Consider the following 27,482-nt stretch of genomic DNA (forward strand, 5'->3'; position numbering starts at 1 on the left):
GAGGCAGGAGGTTACTGATTTCTAGCCAGCCAGGACTCCACAGCATGACTGAGCAGCAGGATGGCAACACTACTGCTGCGCCACCTGCCGCCCCGGGTGATTTTTCTTTTCTTTTCTTTCTTTCTTTATTTTATTTTATTTATTTATTTATTTATTTTTATTTATTTATTTATGTTGTTTTTCAAGACAGGGTTTCTCTGTGTAGCCCTGGCTGTCCTGGAACTCACAGAGATCCACCTGCCTCTGCTTCCTGAGTGTGAGGATTAAAGGCGTGCGCCACCACCTCCTGGCCCAGAGGTGATTTTTCTAAGGTTGTGTAAGGAGAATAGTGCCAGATATGTGGTTGAAGCAAAAATAAGGTATGTGTATGGTAGATGAGGATGTAATTCTGTCCCAGAATACTTGCCCAGCCACCATAAGACCCTGGCAGGCAAGGCCAAACCTTGTGTCTTTCTCCACAACTCTCCACATATTGCCTTGAGACGGGGTCTGTCACTAACTGGAAGGTAGCCACTTGTCTCCACAGTCCAGAGTTGGTATGGTGACATTCCCATAGGTCTGAAGCACTGGGTCCTTGACATGTTCATTCAAGGCTCCCTCCATTCCCTACAGTATTGGGCACACCTGTGATCCCAGAATTTGAGAGGCAGAGGTAGAAGATCACTGCAGGTTTAAGGCCAGTTGAGGTTCATAGTGATACCCTGTCTCAAATAAACAACAACAACAACAAAATACCAGAATAAAACAAAGCCACCGATATGCATGGAAACAACAAATGAAAAGAGTACTTCAACGTGTTATTGAAGCTGCCTTAGGCAGGGTTAGGGCAAGGAGGGAGCGACGTGGTATACAGTTCCCTGCAGACTGCCTTGGTCACTGTTCTGTTGCTGTGAAGAGACACCATGACCAAGGCAACCAAAGAAAGCACGTAACTGGGCCTTGCTTACAGTGTCAGAGGGCTACTCCATTATCATCCTGGCGGGAAGCATGGCGGCAGGCATGGTGCTGGAGTAGTAGCTGAGAGCTACGTCTGATCCACAGGCAGAGTGAAGCTCAGCCTGGTATGGGTTTTATTTATTTATTTAGGTTTTTTTTTTTTTTTTTTTTTTTTTTTTGAGTCAGGGTTTCTTTGTGTAGCTGTGGCTGTCCTAGAAACCACTCTGTAGACCTGGCTAGTCTCGATTATTATCATGGTCCAGCCTTAATTATCTTCTTCCCAGGGCCCAGAAGAGAAGCTACAAACATAGAGAATTATTTTCAGGAAAAGAATCTAAGTACATCGAGCTCTTGGTCCATCTACTTTATTCCTCTGGGGTAAAATCCTATCTACAAAGTTTCAGTTCTGTTCTCGCGCCTAGCTCCTTTCTTCCCTGATTTCTCTCTACAGTTATCTGCTGTCCCCTCTATGTTCTATCTTAATTCTCTCATCTTTTTTTAAAGATTTATTTGTTTATTATGTATACAGTGTTCTGTTTGTATGTATGTCTGCACACCAGAAGAGGGCACCAGATCTCATTACAGATGGTTGGTAGCCACCATGTGGTTGCTGGAAATTGAACTCAGGACCTCTGGAAGAGCAGTTGGTCCTCTTAACCTCTGAGCCATCTCTCCAGCCCAATTCTCTCATCTTAATTCTGCTCCATCTTGGTCTTTCTCATCTCATTCTTCTAGTTCTTCAGTCAAAATCCTCTCTAAGTCTCTGAGTTTTACAGTTATATACCCATGCAATAGCAGTGATCTAGCTAAAGCAAGCTCACCAGGCTTGAATTCTTTTTTTTTTTTTTAATTTATTTATATTTTATGTATGAGTGCTCTGCATGTACATCTGCATGCCAGAAGAGGGCATCAGATCCTATTATAGATGGTCATGAGTCACCATGTGGTTACTGGGAATTGAACTCAGGACCTCTGGAAGAGCAGCCAATGCTCTTAATCCCTGAGCAGTCTCTCCAGCTCCAGGCTTGAACTCTTACAGAGTCATAAAGGCAGACAAGAGTTTTCCTCAGACAGTGACTGCCAGGCTTCCTTTTACAACCCAAAAGGGGAGTGGTAAGGGAGGAGGTCAACTAAGAGCTAAAATCAGTTAATATATCAGAAAAAGAGAATTTATGTGCTCAAACTACATTCCTAGAGGTGGTTAGGTAAATGTTAGGAGTCTTTAGCGTTAGTATAAATACCACTAAGGCTGTATAAGAAAGGAGGGTCTGAGCTTAGTTTACCTTAATGCAGGATATCTTTTGGCCTTGGATGCTTGGTAGTTATTTCAGGTAAAATATACTGTTAGGAGTTCTTGGAAGCATACACAGCATACAAGGAAATCATTGCAGGAATCGGCTAATATATATACAAAAGCTAAAATATCACCAAAACTTCTTAGGCCATGGCTTGACCTTCCGAAAAGTCCTTGACCTTTCCAAGTAGTAGCTTTTGTGATAGTAGCTGAATCCCATTACATTTTCCTGTGGCTTGCAGCAGGCTGGCCTGGAACTCATAGAGATCCTCCTTCCTCTGTCTCCCAAGTGTTGGGATTAAAGGCATGGACCACCACTATCCAGATGGGGTGGGCTTTTTCAACTTCAAAGCCTACCATCAGTGACACATTTCCTCCAACAAGGCCACACTTTCTAATCTTTCTCAAATAGTGCCACTCTCTAATGACTAAGCACCTTGGACTTAACTATCCAAGCCGATGGTGGGGACATTCTTATTCAAACCACTACACTGTCATACGAGAATATCATGGACTGGGCGTCACGAACAGCAAACATTTCCAGTCTCACAGTTCTGCGGTTTGGAAGTCTAAGGACAAGTGTGAGCAGGGCTGGTATCTGGTGAGGTACCGTGGAATATTAATCTAAGATGTGTTACATTCGTTTATGCTGTGGAATATTTGTTTAATGGTGCAAAGACTTGCTGCATTTGTTTGATTAAATAAAATTAACCTGGGGTCAGGAGGCTGAGTCAGCAACTAGCTGACAGGAAGTGGTAGGGAGGAACTAAGCATAGCCAGGGTTCTTAAGTGGGGGGTGAGCAGGAGGATGCCCTGTATTTGGGGAGACGCGAGCAAGGAGAAAAGGTTAGCTGCTTGCTATTCAGCCTGAGTGAGCAGAATTTCACCTCAACCTTTGAATCCTGAGTTCTCTGGGGGGATAGAGATCTAGATGGAGTTTCCTTTGGCTGTGACAGCTGCTGCTGAACCGCTGCTGGGGGCTGCGGACTTGCTATTGTCCATAGGAGTTGCTTAAGGGGTAGCAGCTGTATTTAAATGAAAAACAGCAGCGAGGTCCTCTCTTGGGTTGCAGAGTCACCTGCCCGATGTATCCTTACCACGCGTTTTCCCTGTACCTGGGGTGGGAGGAGTGGTCTTTTCCCTCTTACAAGGAGGATTAAGCCAAACTTAATTACCTCCTTCCAGGCTCTATATGCCAATAGAGTCCCATAGGGCTTCAACGTATAAATGGGGGAGGGGAGCACAGTCATAAAGTTCAGTTCATAGTAGAGACTAAAAGGCTAGAGTAAGTAAAATCAAAAGAAACAGAGAAGCCAGGCTAGACTGCCCCGGCCTGTAATCCCAACACTGGGAGATCGAGACAAGATGGAAAGTTCTAGGCCATTTGGGGCTATAGAGGGAGACCCTAAAATGGGGTTAAAGTGGAGAGTGAGCAGGGTCTAGATCAAACAGGCAAATGTAGACTATGAGACCGATAGTTTTAAAGGTCCAGAAGAGTTCATTCACACACCCCAAGTCACCCAGCTCAATGTTACAAAGTTTGTCTGTTCTAGCTCATGGGATCGAAAGTCCAGGTCATAGAAAACTCAGAATGGTCCTGATGATATGCTGGATAGGTGTACTTCCTTTTACCTTGAGGAAGCTGGGGTCGAGAGAGGTCAAATGACTTCCTAAGGTCACAAAGCAAGTCTGTGGTGGATCTAGATTTTGTGGGGGCCTCTTTCTAACCCCAAACCAAGGATCTTTCTCTGTTTATGTTCTGCAGACTTCCGGCCTTTATTCTGCCTAACTTCTTTGCTCATTTTTAAAATTTATTTTTATTTTATGTGCATTTATTTTCTGTATTGCCTGCATGTATGTCTGTGTGAGGGTGTTGGATTCTCTGGAACAGGAGTTACAGGCTGCCTTGTAGGTACTGAACCTACTTGAATCTAGGTCCTCTGGAAGAGCAGCCAGTTCTCTTAATCCCTGGGACGTCTCTCCAGTCTCATTTACTCTTTGTGTGTGTGTGTGTGTGTGTGTGTGTGTGTTTTCGCGTGTGCGCGCACACATGCATCTAACAGATCAAGTGTTATGAAGCATGTAGAATGTAGAAATTAGGAAGACATAGTCCCTGCCCCCAGAGTTCTGCCAGGGCATCAGACACAGGTAAGCAAATGTGGGCATTGGGGGGGGGGGACTGAGAAAGGTTCCAGGTAATTTAAAATAGAAACAACGGAGGAAGATTGCCCTGAAGGACTGTTCACCTGGTGCAGAAAAGAAAGTGTCAGGGCTGGTTGTATAGGTCAGTGGTGGGGTACTTGTCTTTGTGGTGGTTTGAATATGAATGTCACCCATGCCAGGTGGTGGTGGCGGCGGCGGCGCACGCCTTTAACCCCAGCACTCGGGAGGCAGAGGCAGGTGGATCTCTGTGAGTTCAAGGCCAGCCTGGTCTACAGAGTGAGATCCAGGACAACCAGGGTTACACACACACACACACACACACACACACACACACACACACACAAAATGTCACCCATAAGCTTGCGTATTTGAAGATTTGGCCCCCAGCTGACTGTTTGGGAAGGTGGGCCAGCCTTGCTGGAGGAAGCATATCACCTGAGGGGGGCTTTCAGTGTTTGCTGCCTGGCCCAACTTCCAGTTGTTCCCCCTCCCCCATCGTTTCCCCCCTCAGCTTTTTTTTTTTTTCCAGACAAGGTCTTTTTATGTAGCCCTGGCTGTCCTGAAACTCACTCTGTAGACTCAGAGATCTGCCTGCCTCTGCCTCTGCCTCCCGAGTTCTGGGATTAAAGAGGTGTGCCATCCCTGCTGTGACCATCCCTGTCCCTGTATCCCCCCACCCCACCCCCACCCCTGGCTGAAGGTGTGATTTCTTAGCTTCTTGCTCTGGGTGTCTGCTACCATACCCTTAATGACGGACTCTTATCCTTCTGGAACCATACGTCAAAATAAAAATCCTTTCTTCTGTAAGATACTCTTGGTCAAATAGTTTGAGGCTAGCCTGGTCTACATGAGACCCAGTCTCAAAAACCAAGCAACATAAGGGCAATCAAGGCCTGTAATCCTAACACTTAGGGTGTCAAGGTGGTAGGCCTGAAAATTCAAGGCCAGCCTGGATAGATGGCGAGACTCTGTCTCGAAATATCCCAAATCCAGGGAGCTGGGGGTATATCGGGAATGGAGCTTAGCAGTTCCCAAGACTTGAGTTCAATCCAGCATTGCCACCCCTGGAAAAGAGTCCATTGCCTGAGCTGGGGAACTGTTCGCCCCTGCTTCCTCCAATCCTAATGTTGTTGTTGTTCACAAACACCCTGGGAAGTTTTTCTTTTTTCTTTGGCTCATCTTGCTAATCCCTTACCAGACTTGCTAAGGAGAACATCTTGCTTCCTTTCTTTCTGCTCATACCCCACCTCTCACCATGACGATGGGGCCATACTGAGGCTTGGCATAGAGACCTGTGGAAAATGAAAGGGCTGAAGCTATCTGTCGGGAGAGAAGGAAAAAGATGCTCGGGGCTGTAGAGGTGGCTCAGCAGTGGACAGCATGGACTCAGTTTCCAATATCTACAGGCAGTTCACAACTACCTGTGACTCCAGGTCCAGGGCATCCAATGCCCTGCTCTGGGGCACTCATGGGCACCTATCCCCATCCCCAAATGATTAAAAATAAAATCTTTGAATTAAAAGAAAGGGAACGTAGTATGGGTTTCTCACCTCTCTTTGAGCAGCTCGGCTTCCTGCACTGCCCCCCAGCCTCACCCCACCCCCAGCCCTGGTTGATATATTCAACTTCCTGCCCCACCAGAGGAAGTGGGGAGCAACACCAGGTGCAGCGACAACCAGCAGAGCCATGGTGAGTTCTGGGGCCCCCGAATCTAGGCATCCGGGGCCCAGCCCTCTCCCCCGAGGGTCCCCAAGTCAAAGTGAACCCACAGTCAGCGACTTCCCAGCTTTGGGGCTCAGGTGATGCCGGGCACTCCTTGCCATGCCCGGGAGCCTCCCTACTGTCTTCCTGAACCCCCAGGACAAGGAATACGTGGGCTTTGCTGCGCTCCCCAACCAGTTACACCGCAAGTCTGTCAAGAAGGGATTTGACTTCACACTCATGGTGGCAGGTCTGTGGGCTCTGGGGAGATGTCGGGGTGTACTCCGGAGGCCCTGGCCATCCTCCCAGCTGACGAGTAGGCCTGTCCTGTTCACAGGGGAGTCAGGCCTCGGGAAATCCACCCTCATCAACAGCTTGTTCCTCACCAACCTCTACGAGGACCGGCAGGTGCCAGATGCCAGTGGTAAGATCTGCCCACCTCCACCCCTACAGGCTCCCCACTCCTACAGGCTCCCCACTCCTACAGGCTCCCCACTCCTACAGGCTCCCCACTCCCACAGGCTCCCCACCCTTACAGGCTCCCCACCCCTACAGGCTCCTCACCCCTACAGGCTCCCCACCCTGCTGCTGTCCTGGTCTTCTCTCTGTGGTGTCCCTGGCCTCTTCCTGTGTCACCAGACTGTATTCTTTTTCTTTTGGTCTGGGGCCTTGGGTGGCCACTGGTTTTCTCTGAGACGGTTTCCTCCGCTGGACCGGAGCCCTGCTTCAGAGCCCTACACAGCCAGCTTCTCCACACCCACAGCTCGTACCACACAGACTCTGACCATTGAGCGCCGAGGCGTGGACATCGAGGAAGGAGGTATCAAGGTGAAGCTGACCTTGGTGGACACGCCTGGCTTCGGGGACTCCGTGGACTGCTCCGACTGGTGAGGCGGGCATGGATAAGAGCTAAGCCGCTCTCCCACTATGGAAGACCAAGGGTCCATTGTGGCCTGGGTTGTCATGGCTCCTTGGCCTGGAAGGAGGAGGCACCTGTTTCTAGAAACAGTCTGGCCCAAAGTGTCCAGTGCTTTTCTTTTGAGAAAAAAGGTGTCTCTGTGTAGCTCAGGGGCCTCAAATTCATTCTGTAACCCAAACTGGCCTTAGACTCAAACAGGAAGAACATCCAGAACTCCAGAGTCCACTTCCAGGATTACAGACCTATGCCATGGCTGGTTCAGTGCTTTTTTTTTTTTTTTTTTTTTTTTTTCCAGTTGCTTGTTTTTGCTTTTTGGGACTCGCTTCCTGGGTGCTGGGATTACAGGTGTGGACCCAGCTCACGTCTTGATGTCTCACCCATGCCCTTTCCAGTTGCCCCTGATGACTTTGGTTGGAAGCAAAGAACTTTCTTCCCACCCACAGGCCTGGCTAGCTCCACTCTGTCCCTTGCCCTGTGATCTTAGACTAGACCTCTCCTCACACTCCAGCTGGCTGCCAGTGGTCCGATTCATCGAGGAGCAATTTGAGCAATACCTCAGGGACGAGAGTGGCCTCAACCGGAAGAACATCCAGGACTCCAGAGTCCACTGTTGCCTCTACTTCATCTCGCCCTTCGGCAGAGGGTCTGGAGGGCACCTGGGGGTCGAGGGACTGGGGAGGCTGGATAAACCTCTGTACTCTGGAGCCGAGCCCTGATCTATTCCTGCTGCAGGCTCCGGCCCCTGGACGTGGCTTTCCTCCGGGCAGTGCACGAAAAGGTCAATATTATCCCAGTCATCGGCAAAGCAGATGCCCTGATGCCTCGGGAAACTCAGGTCCTCAAGCAGAAGGTATGGGTGATACCTGACTTTCAGCACTGAACCTTACCTCGGCTTGGATGTTTTTTTTTTTTTTTGGTTTTTCGAGACAGGGTTTCTCTGTGTAGCTTTGCGCCTTTCCTGGAGCTCACTTGGTAGCCCAGGCTGGCCTCGAACTCACAGAGATCCGCCTGGCTCTGCCTCCCGAGTGCTGGGATTAAAGGCGTGCGCCACTAACGCCCGGCGGATGTTTTTTTTTTTTAAATCTTGAGGTGGCCTTTTTTAGAGCAGGAGTTTCTAGGCTAGACTGGGGGGTGGGTGGTATGAGGAAAGGGTGTGTGAACCTGCAGCCATGCCTGTAACAGCTCTGAACAGAATGACTATACAGTCCTGGAACTCGATGCTTGGCTAGGGCCGGTCTGAGGAAAAGAGGATGGCCACCACAACTCCTGGCATCTCTTTGGTCCAGTGATGGTGATGACTCCCTGCCCCGCTGTCTTTAGAGTGCTTTCCCCTGTCCCACTTCCGGGTATTTTGACGTCTGTCCTGTCTTTCTGCATTTCTCACCATCACGTCTCTGAGGATTTGGTTTGGGTCATTTTCTGTGGCCACCTCTCACAGTCTGTTCTTCACATCTTTCTTTCTCTCGGACTGCTCAGTATCTCTGTACCTCACTGTTTCTGGCCATGCAATGTCGGTTGGTCACACCTCAGTTTCTCCCTCTGTCCGCTCTGAGATCCGGGACCAGTTGAAGGAGGAGGAGATCAACATCTACCAGTTCCCAGAATGTGACTCTGATGAGGATGAAGAGTTCAAGAAGCAGAATGAAGAGATGAAGGTTCGGACGTGGAAGGGGCAGGGAGGCAGAAAGTAGGAGTGGAAGTGAAAGCGTTAAGGAAGAGGTGTATGCCCAGGAGGAGCCAACGTGACCCCTGATTCCGACCCTGTAGGGAAGCATCCCTTTCGCGGTCGTTGGTTCCTGTGAAGTGGTGCGGGATGGCGGAACCCGGCCAGTGAGGGGACGCCGCTACTCCTGGGGTACCGTGGAAGGTAAGGCCAGGCGTGCGCTGAGAGCTCAGTCTGCATCCTATGTGAAACTGGAGGTGGGCTCAAGTCCTGGGAGTTCCTGGGATCGATCCTCGGGCGGCAACAGCGAGATAGTCCCAGAGGGCATAGTCTAAGGTTGGAGTTTGACGGAAAGCCACCTGGTCCGCCCTCTAGTGGAGAACCCACATCACTGCGATTTCCTAAACCTGAGGCGGATGCTGGTACAGACCCATCTTCAGGACTTGAAAGAAGTGACCCACGATCTGCTCTACGAGGGCTATCGGGCTCGCTGCCTACAGAGTCTGGCTCGACCTGGGGCTCGGGATCGAGCCAGCCGCAGGTGAGAGCCGGGCTACTTTGGCGCTTCCATGGCGCCACTCTTTGGGCAAGCCTTCCTGACTGCTCCTGCTACCAGGCTTAACCCCGTCTCCCAGGTCCAACTAAGGCTCCCCCACTCATCCCTAACCTCAGGGACGAGGTCCCGCCTCCTACACCCAGAATTCGCCCCACGGCTAGACCCACAACTTCAGACCCCGTCCTTGTTTTCTGACCCACCCCCCTCCACTTCTAGCAAGCTTTCCCGGCAGAGTGCCACAGAGATCCCGCTGCCCATGCTGCCTCTGGCTGACACTGAGAAGTTGATTCGCGAGAAAGACGAAGAGGTGAGCAAGCACATCTCTTTCCCTCTAATCAGCTCCCTAGATCCCATTCCGGCCTTGCCCGGTCCCATTGCTTGCAATCTTGCTCCTCACAGCTGCGCCGCATGCAAGAAATGTTGGAGAAGATGCAAGCTCAGATGCAGCAGAGCCAGACCCAGGGTGAGCAGTCAGACTCACTGTGAGACCCTCACCGCCGCCTGTCTGCTCACCGCCAATCTCCGGTCCCACCCCTGCTCTAAACTGTCCAGCGTCCAATCCGGAGACCCAGAGGGTAGGCCCGCCCTTGTATTTGAAACAGGTTCCCTCCAATCCGGAAGTTTGTAGCCCCACCCAAATCTACCTTTCATGCTGTTCTGAGAGGACCGCCCTCCGACTCCTGAAGGCACGGTCCACGTAGGGTATCCCTGTACCTCTAAGTTCTCCATATAATAAAAACTGCTTCCCCCACCCACCCCGAGCTGCCCGAGTCTTCTTCCCAGCAGGAATGGAGCTGCCGGTTGGTGGATCTCCCGGCCACTAGTCATTCCACTCCTGCCTTGCTGGGCAGCCTCCTGCCTGAGTTCGCGCATAAACATACTGAAGTAGCCACCAATTAGAAACAAAGACCAGTTGAGTTTTATTGGGGGTCGGGTGAGAGTTGGGGAGGCTGGATGCCTATCTAGGTCTTCTGAGACCTTGGGTCCCCTATTCCTGGTCCTTAGCGTCACCGTGCGTGATGACATAGCAGATGTTCTTGTAGTCTACGTTGCCGCCCACGTCTGGAGGGAAGGCTGCCCACATGTTCTTGATCTGTGGGAAGGTACAGGAGTAGGGCTAGGACCGGTCCTCGAACTCCTATTGCTCGAGTCCTTCCCCTTCCCAGGCCCTCCCCAACTCACCTCCTCCTGGGAAAATCTGTCACACTGTGTGGTAAGCAGCTCCTCCAGGCTGAGAAGGTGACATTCGGGGAGGTGAGGTTGGGTTCATGAGTCCTGTCCCCTCTCCTTGCCACCAACCCCCCCATTCTTCCCCCGAAACCAGGGTGGCTCCTTTTAGTTTGGCTCATCTCGCCAACGCTGGGGCCTCCTGTCTCAAGTTTCTCTCCTTAACTTGCTGTGAAAATGGAACCCTGGGGCTCAGACCCTGCTCACTCATTCTGTCAACCTCGGACCCTGACCTAGGGACTTAGGGAGACCCTAGTGGAGCTATGGGGTGGGGTGGGGGACACTCACAACTGCTTCTTGATGGTGCCCTTCCCCTCTGGGTCCAGGACCTTGAAGGCTCCAGTGATCACATCCTCAGGGTCCGCACCTGCAGGGTCAGAGTACACGTGAGCTCAGCAAGCCCCCCAAGGCCGAGGAAGAGGCATCCAGGGCCTTGGGCGGAGGACATTTTACCCACCCTTAAGCTTTTCCCCAAACATGGTGAGGAAGACAGTGAAGTTGATGGGCCCACTGGCTTCCTTCATCATGGCATCGAGTTCCTCATTCTTCACGTTGAGACGGCCTGAATGGGGCGAGAAACAGGGGTTGGAGTTGGGTGCCGGGGGCCAGAGCGATGCCTCCCCTAGACATATACCACCAGCTCATTCCCTTTTCCTGTGGGCAGACTGAAGCCCAAAGCCGCTGGACTCCCCTCAGCGCCCATAGCTTTCACTGTTTGTGGATGGGAGTAAGGAAGGACTCACCCATGGCTGCAAAGGTGTCCCGGAGATCCTCCTTGTCAATAATGCCATCCCGGTTCTGGTCAATGACGGTAAAAGCCTGTGGGGAGCGGGGGTGGGGACAGATGAAGCCAGGATGGGCCCATGGCTTCAGCATTACTGCCCCAGGCAGATCAGATTCTGGCTCTCCGCCAGCTGACCCCCTCCACCCTTCAGAGGAGTGGAGGAGGAATTCTAAACCCTCTCCTCCCTCAACAGGTGCACTTTCCAGGGGCGGGGGTGGGGGTGGGTGGGGGGAGGCTTTCCTTAGCTTCCCTCGCTCACCTCCTTGAACTCCTGGATCTGAGTCTGGTCAAACATGGAGAAGACGTTGGAGCTCCCCCCTTCGGCTGCCGCCCTTCTCTTGGCCTTCTTGGGTGCCTGTGAGGGTGGAGGTTGAGAAGAAGCGTCCACAGGCCAGTTCCTGGACCCCCCTCCTCGGATAAACCAGACTTGTGTTGTTGTTAAAAACAAGGTCTCTATAGCCCCCCAGACTTGCTACTTAGCTGAGGATGACCTTGATCATCTGATCTCTTGCCTGCATCTCTACCTCCAAGTACTGTTACCAGGGTCATCCTCTTAAGCTGCTACATCCGATTTTATTTGGTTGCTTGTACGTGCTAGGCAACTGAGTTACATCCCCAAACCCTCTTTTTTTTTTTTTTTTTCTTCTTAAGACGTGGTCTCTCAGCCAGGTGTGGGCTAATCCCAGCACTCAGGAGGCAGAGGCAGACAAATCGCAGTGAGTTTGAGGCCAGCCTGGCCTACAAAGTGAGTTTCAGGACAGCCAGGACTGTTGACACAGAGAAGCCCTGTCTCAAAAAACACAAGGAAAAAAATAGACATGGTCTCACTAGTTAGTCTTGGAACTCATTATTTAGACCTTGGCTTTCCTTGATGTCACAGAGATGCTGGAATTAAGCTCCTGAGTACTGGAATTAAAGACATTCATCATCATCATCCCTAGCTCCTCTTTCTTCTTCTTTTTTTTTTTTTTTCTTTTTCTTTTTGAGACCAGTTCTCATTATATTGCTCAGGCTGGTCTTGAACCCCTGGGCTCCAGTGATCCTACCCCTCAGGCTTAAAAGCAGTTGAAATTATGGGCATACATCACGACCATGCCTGATCAGATCAGCGTTCTTTGAGTCCCTTCTTCTAAAGTAACTTTTTCCATCTGGCTAAGGGGGCTTCTTTTGGCTGCCTCTCTTATGTTCCAGCTATAGCTCCCGGGTCCCCCCATCCTGTCTGACCAGTGCCCTTCTCAGGATCCTTGGCCCGCTAACTTGGCGCCCATACCTGCTAGCTTAATCCACTCACTGACCCTATCTGAACCTCTAATTATCACTTATAAAATGAGAGTGGGATCATCTCACTGGTCCAAGGACTTTAGAGAGAGGACAGAAAGGGATGGCACAGACTTTGAGCAGGTCTAACGCCCTCCCCATGGTTGACATCCAAGCACACTGTCCTTGACTGAGTCAGCCCACCACCCTATCCTCTGGCCCCGTTCTGGTGCTGAAAGAGGATTCATATCTTACCTGTACTTAGAATGAGAATCACCAACTTTTTTTTTTTTTTCCTGAAGGGCGAGGCTACCCTGAGCTAATAGTTTGGACTGCAGCTGGGGATTCTCACTCACCATGTCTCAGATCTCCTGGGGGCAAGGCAGAGGCTCCAGCTGGAAAAGGCAGAGACTCTGCTTGGGGCAGCTCTTCTGGGGTTATATAGTCCTGCCCTCACAGCCCGTAATATACCATGGTAACCTTAGCCCTGCGGATACCCACCCCAGATACTAAAATAGCCCGGCTCAGGGGCCTCTCCTTTCTTGGAGGCCTGCAGCAGCTGGAGCACAGAAAGGGAGGAGGGAGTAAGTCTTGGGATGCGAGTTTCATTAGGGTAGGCAGGAAGGGGTGTTCTCTCTCCCAAAAGGGGACTGGGTTGTGCCAGAAATCAGGGGGGCCCCAGCCAACCCATAGTTCTGGGAGAGATGAACCAGACCTTTGAACCCCAGATCTAAACTCAGAAAGCGTGTGTCGCAGACCTACGATGTGCTTGATTTTGCGGGTTTGCTTTAGCAAGTAGGCAAGGGATGCCAATAGCAGACTCAGTGGGAAGTAGGCAAGTGATGCAGGGGAGGGTGATGGGCAGAGACGCAAGGCAGAAGGCACAGCACGTGGGCAGAGGCCGGAAAGGTGAAAGGTCGGCTGTTAGGTTTGCCAGACTTGTGACGGGGCTGGATGTTAAGGGTTGGTGAGCAGATACTGGGGGTTGTTCAAGGACAAGCAGAGATGCTGGTGAACTTGGGAAGGGTTGACACAAAAGAGGTCCAGTGGGAATCAAGGCTGGACCTCAGAAGAGAAGAGACAAAGACACCCAGAGGGGAGTGCTAGCTGTCACCTTCTCCTAGGTAGCATAGCCTAGGAGTGACTTGTCCTTCCTGGGAAGGGACCGGCTCGGCTGACTTTGGGACTTTTAGGTATTCTCTCATCACGTTCTGGGCCTCAGTGCCACATTCTCATCCATGCAGCAGAAGTCTAGGGAACTAGCAGCAGAGGAACCCCTAGGTTGGTAAGGACACCCATCTCCTCCTGCTCCCTTTAGGACCTGATGTCCTGAGGAATGTGTCTCCTCCCTTCCCCTCCTCCAGTCCATGCCAATGCCACTAAGACATTTTCTTTTCTGGGCACTGGGGCCCAGCCACCTGTTGTCTCTAAGAAGAGAGAAGGAGCCACCCTAAACTTAGCAGCTGCTCTTGGCCTCCTGCACAGCCCCTCCCTGCCTCAGTTGGCGGCTGCTTTGCCTTATATGGGTACCATGGGGGGCTACGTCATGAAGGAACCCACTCGTTAGTGGGTTCTGGGAGGTGAGAAAGACTCCAGAAAGGGAATGGAATTGGGGGGATGCTCAGTAAACTTGAATCCGATGGAAAGTGGGCACGTTGAAAAGAAGATCTGACAGGTCATTGCAGGGTCCAGGTTGGGTTTGAGTTGGGAGCGGGGGAGTGAGGCAACAAAACTCAAAAGCCAGTGGGGAACCGGGAAGCTGAGAGCTGGGTCTCACTAGAATTCGAGAGTGGCAGATGCTGTATGCATTTTGGGGCCCACTAATCCTGGGGCTCAAGAGAACAGAGAACAGAGGAAGTGGTGTGTCGAGGCTAGGTTAGCTCCCATAAGGTCTGGTCTTTATGATTTTGGCCTGAGGGCAACCTTGAGGGCTCATGAAATTGGAGTCTAGGTTAGTAGATAATGAGTACTGAAGAGATGTCATAACGATAGGGCTTGGTTCTGGGATCCTCCAAAGAACAGGAATACAGATATGGAGGGTTCATGGTATTGGGGATTCATTAGATTTGGGTTCTGAGATGGAACCCTCGAGAATGAGAGGGATAAAGTTTGAAAAATCGCAGCGTTCGGAGGAGAAGCTCAATTTATGTATGAGAATTTAGAGAAACCTGGTCTGAGTTTCCTGCCTGAAACAGGGACTTCAGAGAGATGAGCCTTTTAGAAGACTCTGACTGTAGTCTAACTAGAGGCACCGAGGTGGCGAGTACCGGGTGAGGGCACTGGGTTTGTGGTGCAGCTCAGGAGCTGAATGAATGGGGGCCCTTTTGGAAACCCAAGAAGGCCAGCATGAAACTCTTATTGGCTAGGAGCCGCAGCGATGCTCCAGGCCCCTTCTCAGTGATGTCCCCAGCTGTCACCTCCTCTCGCGCTTGTCTCTGGTTGTCACTGACTATTCTTGCTCTGGCACCGCCTGCTGGCAGCATCCCTGCCCCTCGAAGCTACCATTTGCTGAGAGTGTTATCTATCTTCCTGCCCTTTGGCGAAGTGAAGAAAGACCGTCATTGGCTGATAAGTTAAGGGCAGGTTCAGCCCGCCTCGCTCTAGCTGTCACTCCTTCCTGACCTTCTCAGGAAGTCTAAGAATTCTTCCGCTCTTTCTATTGACTGCTGATGCTGTCATCACATGAATAGACGTGCCGGCCGGGCAAGCTGACCGCCTAGACCCTGTTTCATTGGTTCCCTTTTCTCCGTTGCTATTGGCTGAGCGGTCCTAGGCCCCGCCTCTTACGGCCCAGCCCCGGCCTCCTTCCCCGCCCTTCCGCGATCACTCACGCTTCCTCCGTGTTTATTGGCCAGGAGGCTCAGGGTCCCTCTTTCCTATTGCCTGTTTTCTTCGTCCTGTCTCCGCCCTCCTCATTTCCTCTTTCTAGACTGCCCGCCCTCTTCCCGCCTCCAACCCCACCCACCCTTCCATCGATTGGCAGGAACCCTGTTTTCTCTCTCCTATTATCAGTCCAGGTCCTCTGGAGAGGGCGGGAGGAGAAAAAAAAAAGGGGGGGGGGCGGGCCTTCCCTCGCGCAGGCGTAGTCCGCCCGGACTCCGGCGGCTCCTCGGCGTCTGCGCAGGCGCGACGTCGGCAGCCGGCCCCTCGCTGGGAGGGGGCGGCGCGAGCGCGCGAGCAGGGTCGAGAGGCCGGGAGACCCCGGCGCCAGCGCCCCCGACCCCTGGGCCGCCTGCGCGCGCCGCCCGCCGCCCGCCGCCCGCCGCCCGGTCCCGCCCCGCCCCGCCCCGCCCCGGCGCGCGCCGGGCCGCGCCCTTCGCCCTCTCTGCAGCCCGGCCGGGCTGCTCCGGGCGGCCTGAGGGGCGGCGCCTTCTGCGGCCTCCGCGGCGGGGGGGATGTGAGGGGCGGCCCACCGCTATGGAGACGGGCCCGGCGCCCCTGGTGGCCCCGCCGCGCCGGCACGGCGCCTCCGCTGCTGCCCCTTCGCCCCCGCCCCGGGGTTCCCGGGCTGGGCCGATCCTAGTGGTGGCCCCGGGACCGCCGGTGACCACGGCCACGTCTGCCCCCGTCAACCTGGTGGTCCCCGGGGAAGCTCAGCCCGCCTGGGTTCCAGGAGCGGCACCGACTACGGCCACGACGGCTGCGGCGGCGGCGGCGGCGGCGACGACAGCGGCGGCCGCGGGCAGCACGGTGGTGGTGCTGACCCTGGAGGCCGAAGCCGAAGCCGCCAAGACGCAAGAGTCCCCTGCACCGGCGGCGGCCTTGGCTTCGGGGGCAGACGCTCCGAAGACGGAAGAGGCTCGAGCCTCGCCCACCCCAGGACCAGGGACCCCCACTCGGACCCCTTCCAGAACGGCGCCTGGAGCCCTGACTGCCAAACCCCCGGTTGCCCCCAAGCCGGGAACCACAGTGGTTTCAGGAGTGACTGCTCGGGGCGGAGCGGGACAGGTGACAGGTGGACATGGAGCTGCTACATCGGCCTCGGCCGGGCCCGCGCCGGAGGACCCCTCGGGGCCTGTCGCAGGCCCCCCCGGGACGTGTGAGGCTCCGGTGGCTGTGGTGACGGTGACCCCAGCCCCGGAGCCTGTTGAAAACTTTCAAGACCTGGGCTCCACGTCCAGCCTCGGACCTGGCATCTCTGGGCCTCGAGGGCAAGCCCCGGACACCCTGAGCTACCTGGACTCCGTGAGCCTCATGTCCGGGACCTTGGAGTCCTTGGCGGATGATGTGAGCTCCATGGGTTCGGACTCGGAGATAAATGGACTGGCCCTGCGCAAGACGGACAAGTATGGTTTCCTTGGGGGCAGCCAGTACTCAGGCAGCCTGTGAGTACACCGTGGACACCCCCCCCCGTGGGGCCGCCTGCGGAAGCTGGGGTGGGGGGAGGCGAGGTGATGCGCCTGGCCAGTCCTGACCCAGGGAGTCATTAGCAGGATCTGTAGTGCTCAGAGCATCCTGGGGCTTCTGTGACTTCCGAGTTGGGGAATCAGGGATCAAGGCAGTTATCTGGGTTTAAGCCTAGACCTTGCCTAGGTCTGTGTCCTTGAGCTAGTGCTGTCCCTGTTCCCGTGCCTCAGTTTCCCCTGTGGATTGAAGGGTTGAATGAGATGATACCTGCTAAGCAGCTGAGATGCTAGCTGCTTGGTATGAAACTCTTGTTAACAAAAGGCCAAATATTCTGGAAGGTGGGTTGGACCAGGGTTCTGGGAGACACCCTGGGTCCCTGAGGGTCAGAAGGATGCAGGCACCTTCAAAAAGGCAGTAGGCAGAAGGGTCGGGGGAGGAAGTCTGGCTGATGGAGGAGAGGCCCCAAGGCAGGGCTTCTGTGAGAGAGCAGCCTTGTATTTTCACTGAAGGAAAGGGATGGGGTGGCCTCTTCCCCATTTCCTCATCTCCCCTGCCCTAGTCGAACTTTCCTAGTTCCTTCCAGGGAGGGGCCTGAGTCACTCCTGAGGTGGGGGTGTGATCGCTCTGACTTCTTCCTTCCCCCTCTCTGGATCCTGACCATTGTTCCTGTGCTCTCTTAACCTGCTCCCTAGTCAGTAACCTGGTTAGTTCAGCCTAGAGCATCGCCCAAGGACACCGCAGCCAGGCCTGTACTGAGCACGACCGAAGTAGTACTTTCAGGGAGTTCTTCTGGAGGGAATGCCTCAACAGTTAGTTTCAATATAGTTGGTTGGGGTTAGCCTAGAGATCAGAGGGTTTTGTGAGCACCTGGATGTGAGAATTCTGCTGAAGAGGCTGTCAATCAGGAAGGTGGGTGGGAGTAATACAGGCAGGGCTTATAAGCTAGCAAAACTCAGAAAACTTGATTGGGCACCAGCACTCACCGTCAGAACTCTGACTGACTGAAGTTTGGCCCTGGTCCTTTCTCCTGCACCTTTTTCAGCTTATAAGAAACAAAACTAGCACCCTTGAGTTGCCTCCCTCAAATAACGTGGCTCTGTGTGACCAGTGGACACTTCTCAGTACTAGTCAGAGGAACGTGGTCAAATTCAGTTTTAGAATATTGCTCCTGTGTCAGGCGCGGTGCTGGGTGCCGTTTCTCTCTCTCTAACTGTCACTTCAGAATCTGTCTTCCATGCAGAGGAACAACCTCCGAGACAAGGCTGATGGTAATATACCAGCGAGAACACTCTTCCTCTTACAGGGCAAAGTCCAAGCTTTGTGTGTCAGGCTCTGTTCTAAATCAGTAGTGGATTATTCAGGCCTATCCACCTGCCAGGAGTGCCCTTCTTCCCTCCTCTGCCTCCTAGTTTCTCTTCACTCCTTTTGGTACACTGCTGATGTCCTTTCCTCCAGGAAGCCTTCCCTGATACTGCCGTCCTCGTAATAACCATCTCTCATGTCACTGCACTTTTCGTGTCCTAGTGGACGTGCACACCCATTCTGTTTGTAAGATTTATCATGTATACAGAAGAGGGCTCCAGATCTGATTACAGATGGTTGTGAGCCACCATGTGGTTGCTGGGAATTGAACTCAGGACCTCTGGAAGAGCAGTCGGTGCTCTTAACCTCTGAGCCATCTCTCCAGCCCCTGTTTGTAAGATTTATCAAAGTTCTTGTGTAGATGGGTGTTTGGCCTGTACTCATGTCTGTGCACCATGTGCGTGCAGTACCCAAGGAGGCAAAGAGAGCTTCAGATCCTCTGGAACTGCAGTTTTTTTCTGGACCTTGGTTAGCTGCCATGTGAGTGCTGGGAACTGAATCCTGGTTCTCCCAGACCATCCAGTGCTGTTCAAGCTGGGCCATCTCTCCAGTCCTTCCCTCCCTTTGTAAGTGCTAGTATTCCTAAGGGCAGGAAAGGCCACTTACTCTTCCCAGCTCTGAGAGTGTGGAGCTGATTTCTGACAGAAATGAGAGATGATGTCTCTGTTTAGGGAGTGTCTAGCACAAAGTAAATTAATACATGATGAGCTCATATTTAACAGTCTTTTTATGCTCTTTGCTTGGTTGGTTGGTTGGCTTTGTTTTTTGAGACAGGATTTCTCTGTAGTAGCCCTGGCTGTCCTGGAACTCTCTTTGTAGACCAGGCTGGCCTCAAACTCACAGAGGTCCACCTGCCTCTGCCTCCCCAGTGCTGGGATTAAAGGTGTGTGCCACCACCACCCAGTTTATGCATTTTTCTTACAGTCCTGGTGAGTATAGGTAGTGGCATCCTGTTTATAGCCGAGGACAACACCGAGGTCACTCACATGTCAAGACTTCCTAGCTTCTAAGGGGCAGAACTGGGTTTTGACTTAGTTTGTGGAATTTCTAAAACCCGTGCTCGCTCGCTTTTCCATTTTGTCTCCTGGAACTGGTTCCTGTAAGTAACCAACCATTCCAGACAGATGGAGCTGACAGAACAGTATCAGGGCAGGAGCATTCATTTGCTTGGGAATCTGGGAAGGTTGCAAAGGGGGGGAGAGGAATCACAGATGGTCCAAGAAATCTCGTGTCTCATAGGCTAAAAACGGGGGGTCACTACGTGTACTAAGTGAGCCCCCACTATAGGCAATTGAGAAGTCCTTTCGGGTAGATATTGTTGTTTTTCTCTACCTTACAAATGAGGAAACTGAGGCCTAGAGAAGTTAAGTGATTTGTTCAAGGTCACGCAATGGATAAATGGTAAAACTAGGACTTAGATCCAGATTTAATACAAAATGTGACTTACATTTAATTATTATTATTTTTGCAGTGCTGGGACTGAATTCAGGGCCCTTCACATGCAAGACAAGCACAGTACCACTGAGCTACGTCGCTAGCCAGAATGTATCTTGTCAGTATTTACCAAAATTGGATAGTTTAGAAATGGGATTTGAATTTTGTGTGTAAAGATCCAGTAGAAAAGGAAGCCTTTATAATGTGGTGGACAAGGCTTTAGATGGCCAAATATTCAGACTTTTGATCTCACACAATTTCTAGTTTTTCAGTTGAGCCTGAGGGAACTGGCTGGCTCAGTTTCCCCAGTAGCCTGGGCTCTGTACTACTGCCACTGACCTCTTCCATACTTACTCTGATTCTGATTCTGCAGAGAGAGCTCTATTCCTGTGGATGTGGCTCGGCAGAGGGAGCTCAAATGGCTGGAAATGTTCAGTAACTGGGATAAGTGGCTGTCACGGCGTTTCCAGAAGGTTTGAGGGCTGTATGGTGGGTTGGGCAATGTGCAAGGGTGGGGGAGGGGCAGTGCTGGAAAGCCTAGGAAACTCGGCCCTCCTAACACATTGAAGATCAGTGGTGCTTTAGGCCTTGGAAGGAGGAGCTTTAAACTGTAGCCAGGCCAGGTCCAGCTTTGTCGCATCTGGCATGTGGGAGGAGTGTCTCTGGGAGCCTAATGGCTGGTGGGGAAAGCTTGGAGAATGTTCCAGCCATGAAGCTGTCACCCTTGGTGCTACTCTGCCTTAGGTAAAACTTCGCTGCCGGAAAGGGATCCCCTCATCTCTCAGAGCCAAGGCCTGGCAGTACCTGTCTAATAGCAAGGAGCTTTTGGAGCAGAACCCGGGCAAGTTTGAGGTTTGTGCAACTCCAAGGTGTGGGGACACATGGCACTGTCTCTGTAGGAGAAATCAGTTCTTCCAGATCCTGAGGTAATCCCTGCTCTCCTATTGTAGGAGCTGGAACGGGCCCCTGGGGACCCCAAGTGGCTGGATGTGATTGAGAAGGACTTGCATCGCCAATTCCCTTTCCATGAAATGTTTGCTGCTCGAGGAGGGCATGGGTAAGAGCCTGACTGTGTGGGTCAGTTAGCAAACGTCTGTGAAGGTTCTGGGTAGACACAGGTAGATACAGGGCTTGGTCCAAGCAATTCTTGCCCTCTAGGGTTCTTATAAGACTGATTGTTAATCGGTTGAGTGTCAAGTAGTGTTAAGTGTCTAGGGAGATTCTAATGTGGCCTTTGTGTAGCACATGAAGGACTATTGAGGTTGTATTTGTGCTGGCTTTTAAAAGATAGTTGGGTCTAGGACAGGGTAGGATTTTCTTCCATGAGAAGTTCCATAAGCAGTGTCTGGACAGTGGGGTTTTATAGTGCTGAATCTGGAAGTTTGGGTCAGTTCACTAAGAGCCAAAGCACTTGGATTTTTGTTCTGTAGGTTAAGCTTCCTCAAGATGAAATATAGGTACCACTCCTTATTAGTATACAAGGTGATCGTAGGTTGTTATATGGCCTTTCTGTTGTGTTGGAGCTCATACTTAGGGCCTCTCATATGCTAGGCAAGTCTTCTACCTCTGAGCTATGTTCTCAGCCCTAGATGAACATTTTTCTTTCTTTATGTAATATAAAAAACAATGTGTATGTATTGTTTGTTTTTTCTTTGAGACAGGGTCTGACTATGTAGACCATACTGGCTTCAAAATCATATCTATCTCTGCCTCCCAAGTGCTAAGATTAAAAAGCATGCCACCACTACCATAGACAGTGTGAAGTTTTTTTTGTTTTTTTAATTAGAATGACCTTGAACTTGCTGGGTAGCCCAGAGTGATCTGAACTCATGTTCTGCTGCAGTCTCCCAAGTGCTAGGATTATAGATATGTACCACCATGCCTAGCTGAAATATACGGTCATCTTTTAACAAATAACAGTTGAGTACCTACTTCTGCCAAGCACTATTCCAGTCACAGATGACAGCGATGGGCTAAAACCCCAAATCCCTTTGTGTGGGAATAGACAGTCCCAGATGAAGGGGAGCGTGTGTGTGTGTGTGTGTGTGTGTGTGTGTGTGTGTGTGTGTGTGTGTGAGAGAGAGAGAGAGAGAGAGAGAGAGAGAGAGAGAGAGAGAGAGAGAGAGAAGTAGTGGAGAGGGGTCTGAAGTACTGAAGGAGGATGGAGATGGTGTGGGTTACAAGAACAGTCAGTGTGAGAGACTTGCTACTTGCTAGTCAAGATCAGAGAATTGTGGGGACAGGTAGGTTTGGGGTTACGTCAGTAGTTTAAGAGTCAGACCTGTTAGCTCATGCCTGTAGTCTCAGGTACTTAGGTAGACTTTTATGTGTTGGGGTGGGAGTTGGATATCAAATCAACACTTAGGAAGCCGAGGCAGGAAGATTGCCATGAATTTAAGGCCAGTCTTACATCTTGAGTTCCAGGACTGTTTGGCTAGAGTAAGATTCTGTCTCAAACTAGGAGGGGGGTTGCTTATTGGACATCCAGGGCATGTACCAAAATCCAGGTACCCAATAAATTATAAGTCTGAATTTCAGGAAAATAGTTTAAATTGGCAGTAAATTGGGAATTGAAAGTGTGATTATGGAGGGATTCGACTCTCCCATGGAACAAGATGAGGTCACAGAGCCACAAGTATAGACTCAAAAGGAAGATGTGACCTGGTGTGGTGGGCACACCTTCTAATTCCAGTACTGGGTAGGCAAAGGCAGGTGGATCCAGTCTATAACATAGTGAGTCTTAGGCCAGCCAGGCATGCATAGCGAGACCTGTCTCAAAAAAAAAAAAAAAAAAAAAAAGGAAGGTAAGCAAGCAAGCTTGAGCCCTGAAGTACTAATGCTTTGGGGGTGAGACGATGAACAAAATGACAGAGGACACCAGGGCCAGAAGTATCGAGGTAGGAGGGAGAGTCTGACTTCTGAAAGAAAGTGAAGAAGAGCCTCAAGGACCCACTTCAGGAAACGGTGCTGAGGGATGAGGACATCAAATCTGAGAATTAGTCAATTAGTTTGGACGTAACACTATATAAGTCATTAGTGACTGTTTTTTGAGACAGTCTTGCATTTATAGCTGAGCTAGCCTCATAGTTCCAGAAATCTTCAGCCTGCCTCAGCCTCTTGAGTCCTAGAGTTAAAGGTGTGAGCCACTCCAGCTGGCTTCTTAATGATTTGATAAAGAAACTTTTGGGGAGCAGTAGGCGAGTGCCTGCGGAAAGTACAGGAGGAGAAGGACACAGGACAGTGAGTGTAGTTCCTAGAGCTGCTTGGCTGACTAGGTAAGGAGAGGAAGTGTGTTCCTTGGGGGGAGAGTGGGATGAAGGGACACAAGAGTGAGGGTCAGTGAGGAGGTTGAGTGGATAAAGGCACTTGATTTACAAGCCTGACAACCTCAGTAAGAAAAAAAAAAAAAGAAACAGCAGGCCTGGACATGTATCTCAGTGATTGAATGCTTGCCTAGCATGCACAAAGCCCTGGGTTCAAACCTAGAGCTGCAGAAGAAATAATTTGAAAAGCAGATTACTACTATGCTGATGGGAATGATTTAATAGAAAAATGGATGAAGCAGAAAAGAGGGCACACTCACAGCAGAAAGGAAGGCTGGGATCTAGTCATAGGCAGAAGGGTGCATATGGTGGAGGCTACATTTGTGTATGTTTGGTGCCAGAGGATGTCAGAAGAGGTGTGGGATCATCTGGAACTGGAATTACAGATGGTTGTGAGTCACCATGGATGTGGGTACTGGGAGCTGAACTTGGGTCCTCTGCAAGAGCAAAAAGTGCTTTTTAACTACTGAGCCCTCTCTCTAACTACAGTATTTTGTTAGTGTTAGTTTGGCATAGATTACTTTTACTATGTATTAGGTAAAATAATCAGCATCATCAAATATGTTATTTCATTAGAACTTTTGCGAAGTAAATACAAAGTAAGTAAATAGAGCGGGAATGTAGCTCATCCAGTAGAGTGCTTATCTAGCATGTATGAAGCTCTGAGTGATTTTCAGCACCACAGAAAACTAAGTGTGATGGTTCCTATCTTTAATCCTGGTACTAGAGAGATGGAGGCAGGAGGATCAGGATTCAGGGCCATTTTTGGGTACAAAGGATTAGAACCCAGCAAGGGCTACGTGAAACCCCACCTCAAAAAATTTTTAAAGTAATAGTGATGTAGTTGCAGATAAGACATAAAAGACTGGATCTGGGGTGGTGCTAATATAAGCAGTATTAGCATTATGACTGGAAGCAGGGAGATCTGGGAGGTCCATAGATATTTTGACTTTGAGATAGAAGTCAGAGAAGGAAGAAGCTATGGAGGGGAAGAGAACAGATGTCACTGAAGTTCAGGATACAGTATGGCTCAGACTTGGTAGCTGCCCTCTGGGAAGCTGCTTTGGAGTAGATGGAACTATCGGATATGATGGAACTCAGCAGAGGAAAGAAGGGCTGGAGCACAGATCTGGTTCAGTACAGAGATAAGAGAAGATGTGAAGTCCAGCTGGTTTCCTGGCCTTCACCAAGAACCAGGATTCTCTGACATGCTGGGAGGTCTGATGAAATCCAGTGAAACAGACAACCCTGTTGATTGTCTGCCCTGGGGTATAAAAACACGTGGTTCCAGAGAAGGGCTGATACTGTGACTATTGACAGGTCCCTGGAGAAAGTGACTGTGATTGCTTTGGGGGTGGGTGCAGTGGAGAAGGAAATGGGTAGGAAGTTTATGGGTGTGCAGCCCAGGGTGAAAGGCTAGGGCCTAGAGTGGTGGGCAGGTCCGGGAAGACAGCCGGCTAAGTGGTGGTCAAGCTCGATAGACTAGCTGGGGACTTGCTGTGAGGGTTCGGGTCCAGTTTGGGGCGGGTATGACGACTGCCATCTCATCACTCACTTAGGCAACAGGACCTGTACCGCATCCTGAAGGCCTACACCATCTACAGGCCTGACGAGGGCTACTGCCAGGCCCAGGCCCCCGTGGCCGCAGTCCTGCTCATGCACATGCCTGCTGAGGTCAGCGTCTGGACCTGGGGGGTGGGGGTGGGGATGGGAGGGCTGCCTCCTCCCCGCTTCTCAGGCCCCATCCCTGCCTCCTTGTTCTTGCCCTTCGCAGCAAGCCTTTTGGTGCCTGGTACAGATCTGCGACAAGTACCTCCCAGGTTACTACAGTGCGGGGCTGGTGAGTGTCGGGAAGCTGGGTGCGCTGGGCTGTGACTCCCCACGGCTGCCCTAGGGCCTTGCCTTGCCTCATTTGTCCTGTTCCTCCACCACTGAGGCTCAGCCACCCTCTTAGGTTTCATTGTGCCCCCAGGGAACTTAGCAAGATGTTTCTCATTGCTCTTCCCACCACTTCTAGGAGGCCATTCAGTTGGATGGAGAAATCTTTTTTGCGCTCCTGCGCCGGGCTTCCCCGCTGGCACATCGGCATCTTCGGCGGCAGCGCATTGACCCCGTGCTCTACATGACAGAATGGTTCATGTGCATCTTTGCCCGCACCCTCCCCTGGGCTTCAGTGCTGCGTGTCTGGGACATGTTTTTCTGTGAAGGTATTTCAGTGGCCTCCTAGGCTGAGGGGGGCTAGGATTTGTCACTTTATTGGTAGCCCATGGACAAAAGTATTGTTGGGCCCAAGCTTCAGAATACGCAGTCTGCAGGCAGGAAAAACAGGACCCGTCTTGATTCAAGCCTCCAGCCTAGAGTCTGCTTGCCTTCTAGAAACCTGCAACCTGTAGCAGCTTCCTTCACCTGTAAGGCGGGCAGTGAACAGCAGCAGGGACTGTCTTCTCTACATGAGACAGGCTGAGGTCCTGGACCTGATCTCTCTTTGCGCCCCTCTGACCCTGTAGGCGTTAAGATCATCTTCCGAGTGGCTCTGGTCTTGCTGCGACACACATTGGGTACTGTGGAGAAGCTTCGTTCCTGTCAAGGCATGTATGAAACCATGGAGCAGCTTCGAAACCTGCCACAACAGTGTATGCAGGAGGACTTCCTGGTGCATGAGGTAGGCCTTGAGCCTCAGCACCCCTTGATCCGCCTCAGCCCATACCCATACCCATCTATACTCTGGCTCCCATGTCTTCTGTCTAGGTAACCAACCTCCCAGTGACAGAAACATTGATTGAGCGAGAGAATGCAGCCCAGCTGAAGAAGTGGCGGGAGACCAGGGGAGAACTACAGTACCGGCCCTCACGGCGACTGCACGGCTCCCGAGCCATCCATGAGGAGCGCAGGCGGCAGCAGCCACCCCTGGGCCCTTCCTCCAGCCTCCTCAGCCTCCCTAGTCTTAAGAGCAGAGGCTCCCGGGCAGCTGGAGGGGCTCCTTCCCCACCACCTCCTGTCCGCAGGGCGAGTGCCGGCCCCGTCCCTGGGGCCGTCGTCACTGCTGAGGGACTGCATCCGTCACTTCCTTCGCCCACTGGCAACAGCACCCCACTAGGCACCAGCAAGGAGGCACGGCGGCAGGAGAAAGAGCGGCAGAAACAGGAGAAAGAGCGAGAGAAGGAGCGTCAGCGTCAGGAGAAGGAGCGGCAGAAATGGGAAAAGGAGCAGGAGAAGGAGCAGCAGAAGCAGGAGAAGGAGCGGCAGAAACAGGAGGAGAAGGAGCGGCAGAAACAGGAGAAGAAGGGCCAAGGCCGGAAACTTTCCTTGCGTCGAAAGGCAGATGGCCCTCCTGCACCCCATGATGGTGGGGACAAGTCTTCGTCTGAAGCCCGGCAGGATGCTTACTTCTGACCTCTTGCTGGGTCGGGATGACATGGCCTGGCAGGGGTGTTCTCCCAGCTCCCTTGGCAGGCTCTTCCTTTTTCTGAGGAAAGTGGCTTGATTCCCCCTGACTCCTTGCCAGCTGCTGATCCTACATGGCCAGGACAGCCACAGTGCATGGACAGTTATATTTCCTAGGTAGCAGTGACCAAGTCTGGAGACTCTTCGTCCACTTAGGCCCAGCTTGGGTCTCTGTCAGGCCTACGAATTCCTTCTGGGGTGCTGTCTTCATTTGCCGTTTGTCACAGGGTGACTCTTGGCAATGACAGTTAGCAGTTGCGGATTCTTACACTCCAGTGGCTTCCCTTAGATGGTGGAGCTAGGTTCCTTTTCCTGTCTTGGGGCCCTGCCTGTCACCCCACTGTCTTTCTGGGGGCCAAGGCTGTTTTCTCTCTCCTGGATATCCTTGTGTTGTAATTATGTACAGAAGGTCAGGTTGGCCTGGGGTGGAGTGCTCTGACCTGTGTTCCACAGTGCTCCTGTACTCCAGTTTATTTAAGGGGACATGCAAGGAAATGTCCTCCATTTCCTTTCCACCTGTGTCCTGCTCTCCTCCTAATCCACTTGCTTTGTATGCTCAGGCCTCTCTGCTGCCTCATCAGGAAGCCTGTCTCATTTTGTTCCTTTCCAGCCATCAAGCCCCTCTCTGAGTAAGGGTCTTCCCTTGAGTCCAGGGGTGGAACCCAATGTTTACATTCTCTTCTGTCTTGGTCCCATCCCAGTGGTGGTTTTGTGGCGCTTTGAGGAACCGGAAAAAGAACCTGCTGTTATACCTGGAACTGTCTCCTGCCTTGTTATTTAAAGAGGGCTTTGGGGTAAGGGGAGCCAGGAAGAAAGTCTGAGTCTCCATAAGTGCAGTCTGCTGACCTTAGCAGGTACATCTGGACCCTTGCTCCATCTCTGATCGACAAGCATAGTGGTGCACCTCCTGCCTCAGCTTTGCTTGAGATCTGCTGCCTCAACTATCACTGGTTTCCTGGGACAGCTCAAAGCACTGGGATCTCCTTTCCGACATGCTTGTGCAACTCCTAGAAGCTGAAGGGGGCTGCAAACCAGTCTTCAGACTGCGCTAAGCTCCTGGTCAGCGGCTTGG

At 51.7% G+C, this 27,482-nt stretch overlaps 3 protein-coding genes across 4 annotated transcripts; 2 read left to right on the forward strand and 1 right to left on the reverse strand.

The window, feature by feature from the left end:
* On the forward strand, positions 1-27,168 carry Tbc1d10b (TBC1 domain family member 10B). 2 transcript variants are annotated; one of them, XM_037210441.1, is made up of 11 exons: positions 1-10; positions 13,501-13,506; positions 16,252-16,825; positions 20,017-20,116; positions 20,388-20,495; positions 20,594-20,700; positions 24,526-24,640; positions 24,741-24,806; positions 24,984-25,173; positions 25,474-25,628; positions 25,715-26,359. In XM_037210441.1, the coding sequence occupies exons 3-11, from the start codon at positions 16,695-16,697 to the stop codon at positions 26,357-26,359; spliced, it is 1,617 nt and encodes a 538-aa protein (XP_037066336.1). In that variant the 5' UTR covers positions 1-10; positions 13,501-13,506; positions 16,252-16,694. The 2 variants fall into 2 exon arrangements, with proteins under 2 accessions (XP_037066336.1, XP_028741389.1); XM_028885556.1 differs by lacking the exons at positions 1-10; positions 13,501-13,506 and having other exon boundaries at positions 15,918-16,825; positions 25,715-27,168.
* On the forward strand, positions 2,689-9,987 carry Septin1 (septin 1). Its single transcript, XM_028885560.2, has 12 exons — positions 2,689-2,836; positions 5,958-6,082; positions 6,254-6,344; positions 6,432-6,518; positions 6,858-6,981; positions 7,522-7,656; positions 7,746-7,863; positions 8,567-8,668; positions 8,781-8,880; positions 9,052-9,217; positions 9,449-9,539; positions 9,632-9,987. The coding sequence occupies exons 2-12, from the start codon at positions 6,080-6,082 to the stop codon at positions 9,716-9,718; spliced, it is 1,104 nt and encodes a 367-aa protein (XP_028741393.1). The 5' UTR covers positions 2,689-2,836; positions 5,958-6,079; the 3' UTR covers positions 9,719-9,987.
* Mylpf (myosin light chain, phosphorylatable, fast skeletal muscle) lies at positions 10,129-13,006 on the reverse strand. The gene is made up of 7 exons (XM_028885561.2): positions 12,857-13,006; positions 11,503-11,598; positions 11,203-11,278; positions 10,917-11,021; positions 10,748-10,826; positions 10,415-10,463; positions 10,129-10,325 (listed from the first exon to the last, which is right to left on the reverse strand). Exons 1-7 carry the CDS (start codon positions 12,857-12,859, stop codon positions 10,221-10,223), a joined length of 513 nt encoding a protein of 170 aa, XP_028741394.1. The 5' UTR covers positions 12,860-13,006; the 3' UTR covers positions 10,129-10,220.
* Positions 27,169-27,482: the final 314 nt, after the last annotated feature.

Source organism: Peromyscus leucopus, chromosome 1 (genome assembly GCF_004664715.2).
Source record: "Peromyscus leucopus breed LL Stock chromosome 1, UCI_PerLeu_2.1, whole genome shotgun sequence".
NCBI lineage: Eukaryota > Metazoa > Chordata > Mammalia > Rodentia > Cricetidae > Peromyscus > Peromyscus leucopus.